A 4,802-nucleotide genomic window follows, 5' to 3' on the forward strand; every position below is an offset into this window, starting at 1 on the left:
CTATACCCCCCAAAACGCCCCCCCCCCCCCCCCCCAAAAAAAAAAAAAAAATCTTTACAAACCAAATGCATTACATTGAAAAAAAATTTTGAATCTCTTTAAAGTGTCGTATAAATATTAAATTCATATGTATCATTCAAAAACTTCCAAATGGAAAATCTTAAGGGTATAAAATTAACCAAAATGAAATCTCCACTTGAACAGATCGACAGCAATACATAAGCTATTATACTTATCCCCTACGCGTTGCAATTTTTTCTATATTTATCAAAAGAAGAACCATCCATAAAAACTAAACCAATTTTAATATCCCAAATGAGAATAACAGGTAAAAAGCGAACCAAGAGCATAAAAGCAAGACAAAACACCAACAAAACCCATCGCTTCACCAATATCCAAAAACACAAAAGACCCAGATGCCTTAAGCCAGAAACACAAAAAGAAGACTGCACAATTCAACAACTACCCCATAAATAAAACCAAAAAAAAAATAAAACAGCCCAGATACAAATAAACCCCAGATTACCTCAAAGACTGCATTTTTACCTGCTCTTTGGTAGCAGAATGAGCATTCAACTGGAGAGCAAGAGCAGCATTGGATGCAATGGAATGAGCAAGAAGGTGAGGTAGACGTTGAGAGATATCAGGTGGAGGCAATCTAAGCCGTAGATCTTGGATCGTACGGCTCAAAGATGAAGCCTTTGAATCTAATTCTTGAACATACTTTTGCTGGTCATCAGTGAACACAATTGGAATTCTGTCTTCTTCTAATTCATGGTTGTTTCCATGGGCTCCAACGACATCTGCTGCCCATGCCAGTAATCCCGCCATGCCTGTATTCTTTTAGACAAAATCAGTTAAAAACTGTAAAATTGTAACTGTCTGAATGTCTCTGCAGAAAAACATTGGAAGTTGAAGAAGAAGAATGGGCTTGGTCTTGTTATTGGGCTGATTTTAAGAAGATGAATCCAAATGGGCTGGTCGAATTGGATTATCATTGTTTGGGCTTTAGAAGAAAGTTGGGTTAGACTTTTGGGTCCATGGAGATAAGCAGACTAATTATTTTGTCAAGTAAAATGAACTAAACAATTATTTAGCCAAAAGAATGAATTAAGAGATTTTGATGTTAGTCCATTTATTTATTTTTTTATTTTTTAAATTAATTAAAAATTATTTAGACAAAAAAAAATGAATTAAGAAATTGTGATGTTAGGCCCCTTTTTTATTTTAGAATTTATATTTTTTATCAGAATATTTAGAAAATAATCTTAGGATTTATTGCACCAATTATTTTTATTGGTATTTTCATATAATCTTTTCTTTCGTAAATTATACAAGTCTATGTAACAGATTTTTTTTTTTTGTCTATTAAAGTAACTGATCTCATGGATGTGACGCATTGTAATCCTTGGTATTTGCAAGCTTCTGAGTGATGATTGATGAAAGTTTTCTCCTTTGTATGAACTTTGACAGCCAAAAGTTCTTCTAATCTCCAATATAGTTTTTTTTTTTTTTTTTAATTTATGTGTGGTGTCCGGGTCAGCTTGACCGCATTACGACTAATCCCCACGATCCATTGAATACCCTACAAACCCAATAAGCATATAAGGCACCGTGAGGATGACAGGCATGCACGCCAGGACTCGAATCTAGGTGCAGTGGAAGGAGGCTAAGCCAAGCACTGGAATGTCTCCAATATAGTTTTTAAATAACTAGTTGTTGCCATTTTATTTAGCTTTGCTATTTTAGCTGAAATATTATATAAGAAGCTGAAACATTTAGGGGAAAAAGACGTAAATCAAGATTTTTTTTTTTTCTTGCATTTTAATTTTATCTTTTTAAATTGAATTTATTTAAAATCAGATTTAATGGTTTAATTCAGCTGACTTCATATTAGGCTATTAGCTAGTATAACTGTATTTGAAAACTTAAGCAATGAAGAAACCACAACCAAGATTACTGGGGAAAAAATAGGTCAATACTCATTTAAAGATTAATTTTTTGTGCTTCTAAGAGCAAAATACTATTTATATTATAGCAAAAGGAAGTGCATGTACCATTTTGCCCCCAATCAGATATACACCAAGTATATCACATGCAAAAAATATCTCTACCTCTAATTAGTTTTTTAGCAAGGTAAAAATTATTTTTACATGGATCCAATTAATTCATAGTAATATATATCTTGATGAATAGTGAAAGACAGATATTTTTTAGTTTTTTTTTGTAATTTGGTTTATAATGAAGATAATGTTGTTTTATAAATATAGTATAATTATAGTTGACAGTTCTTTATTTTTATTTTTTTAATTCTTTGTAAGGCATGATCTATCCTTTTAGGTTAGTGAGATTCTTTGGTAATGAAACGAAATGCAAAGTTTGCTGACCCTTTTTTCAGAAACCAAGTTACATTTTCAAAATCCAAATTGAAATTGACATTTTAAAAAATCCCATTGTTGTGTTGTTTGTTCTTTATATTAATCTCTTAAAAGCTTGTCAAAATTCTATTCATATGAAGTGATTATGTCCTTCAAGTGCAGGTCGGGGAAAGGGTGGGAACCTTGCTTAGGAACTAGGTAATGGCGGAATTGTTGGAAATTAATAGTTTCAGTTGTCTTGAGCACATCTTTCTCTCAAGTTTTGCAATCAAATTTGTTATTTTATTTTAGATTATTATATATAGCCTAAGGGTGTATTTGGCGCAACTATTCAATTATTGTTTTGTAAATTTTTGAAAAAATAATTCAAGTTTTTTTTTGTGTGTATTTTAGGATTTTTTTAATATATATACTAGGATTAAAAATAAATTTTAAAAATAAAAAATATTTTAATATAATTTCAACCAAAAAATATTTTAAAAAATAATCTTTATCACTCTCATAAACACTATCTAGATTCAGTCCCAGCAATAATAATAATTTTCTACGTATCAGGATGCCTTAATTATTCGTCTTTACAATTTTATTTTATTTTTTATTTATGTGGGGTGTCCGGGCCAGCTTACGCGCACTACGACTAATCCCCACGGCCCACTGAACATCCTGCAAGTCCAGTAAACAGGTAAGGCACCGCGGGGGTGACAGGCATGCATGGTGAAGTTCGAACCCAGGTGTAGAGGAAGGGGACAAGCTCCTTCCACCGTTAGGCCAGAACCTCACTTGCAATTTTTGTTTGGACACAGAGTGGTGATTATAATCCTTCAAGGTGGTGTGTCTAAAAGAATATTGGTAAAAGTATGCAAGAAAATGATAATTAGAATACTGAATACTGACCGATGAAAGCTGTGGGTGAGGTCGCAAGAACATGCATGGGAATAAAGGTTGATATATATATCTCATTTCAATTCAAGAAATAAAATAAATTGGAATAAATTTTATTCTTCTTAGAATTTTGATCTGTTCTGAAAATTTCCTTCAAATTCCAGCTGAAATGTTTCAATTTCTTCTTAGAATTAATTTACTACTATCTTAAAATAAGTATTAATTTTCCAGGAGATGCAAAATCCAAACCGCCCCACCTTCTGTTCTATCTGTTCAAACAAATAAAATTAAAAAAATGCAGAGGCATAAAAGCAATCATACCATTGAGTGTGGCTTTTATAAAATAATTATTCAAATAATTTGAAACAGTGAAAGAAAGTATATATTATACGTGAAGTATAAGAATTATGTATATAAATTCTTATCAAACCAACTGGTTGTATGTTCATAGAGTTTCAACTTCTTCTGTATATCTTTGCTTAAAACTACAAGCAAGAAAATAAAATGGAAGGCAAGAGACCAAGCTTTCATCGTTAGCTCAACCAACGTGCAGAGGATCCCACCATAAACAACACCAGAAGAAAAACTAGCAGCTACAACTCGGCAGCTAGCTACTGCTGAGTTCTGCGGTGAGAAACGGAGGTTTTGCAGGAATTAGAAGATCAAGAAAAATTCTAAATAAACCTTCCTGTGCATGGTAATATGTGATTACTGATATCATATGGCGTTGAGGGCTGGCTTGTTTTTGTTTTTTATTTTTAAAAAAAGACACCATTATTCTTTCCGGCCATTATCTCTGTTCTGAATGTTACCTTCAGCCTGTATTTTTTTAATCTTTCAGAGCCAACTGTCATCTTGCACTGGTGGATCAATTATTGCTAATCACATTACAGTAACAATTTGCTAATAATTTAAGTAAATCTGTCTTCTGTGCTGCTCAAATTGGGATTAATTTCTTTTTTTTTTTATATTAACGTGGGTGTCCGGGCCAGCTTGCGCGCATCACGACTAATTCCACGAGTCTGAAGTTAACGATCATATAAGCCTCCAAGACCATCATACGAGCAATCAAGAAATTAAGATTAATTTCTTACTAAATTACTTGGTGGTAACAAGTTCAGAATTTGATGCATAAAAGAAATTCAACAGGCAAAATCTCCAAAATGTTGCGGTCAAATTTCGTTGATAAAAATTATGGAAGTAACGAGAGAGATCGTGCAAGTTAAACATGCTTTAAGGGACGTTTATATATCCAATCTAACTATATATTTAATTAAGGATATTCCACTCTTGGTTTAAAAAACCTTAATTATTTATTCTTTTAATAATAAATTTTCTTATGATAAATTAGCTTGGATGTGAATAATCAATCTAAATCTAAAACCTGATAGGAAAATAACCTGACAGGAAAAACTTTAATTTTTATTTTTTAAAAGTTATTTTTAATATTAATATGCTAAAATATAAAAATATTAATTTTTATTAAAAACATTTTTAAAACATTAAAAAAATAAAAATCTAGCTGTAGTTGAATTACCAAAA

The 4,802-nt window shown here is 31.6% G+C and overlaps 1 protein-coding gene across 1 annotated transcript in view; it reads right to left on the minus strand.

Moving 5' to 3' along the window:
• The window catches only part of LOC105123328 (uncharacterized), a 4,713-nt gene extending 3,805 nt beyond the window's left edge, over positions 1 to 908 (minus strand). The window contains exon 1 of the mRNA XM_011022875.1: positions 547 to 908. Within this exon, the coding sequence (XP_011021177.1) occupies positions 547 to 831 (285 nt within the window). The 5' untranslated portion in view covers positions 832 to 908. The remainder of the gene's footprint in view (positions 1 to 546) is intronic.
• Positions 909 to 4,802: the final 3,894 nt, after the last annotated feature.

This window comes from Populus euphratica, unplaced genomic scaffold, assembly GCF_000495115.2.
Source record: "Populus euphratica unplaced genomic scaffold, PopEup_1.0 scaffold10.1, whole genome shotgun sequence".
Lineage (NCBI taxonomy): Eukaryota > Viridiplantae > Streptophyta > Magnoliopsida > Malpighiales > Salicaceae > Populus > Populus euphratica.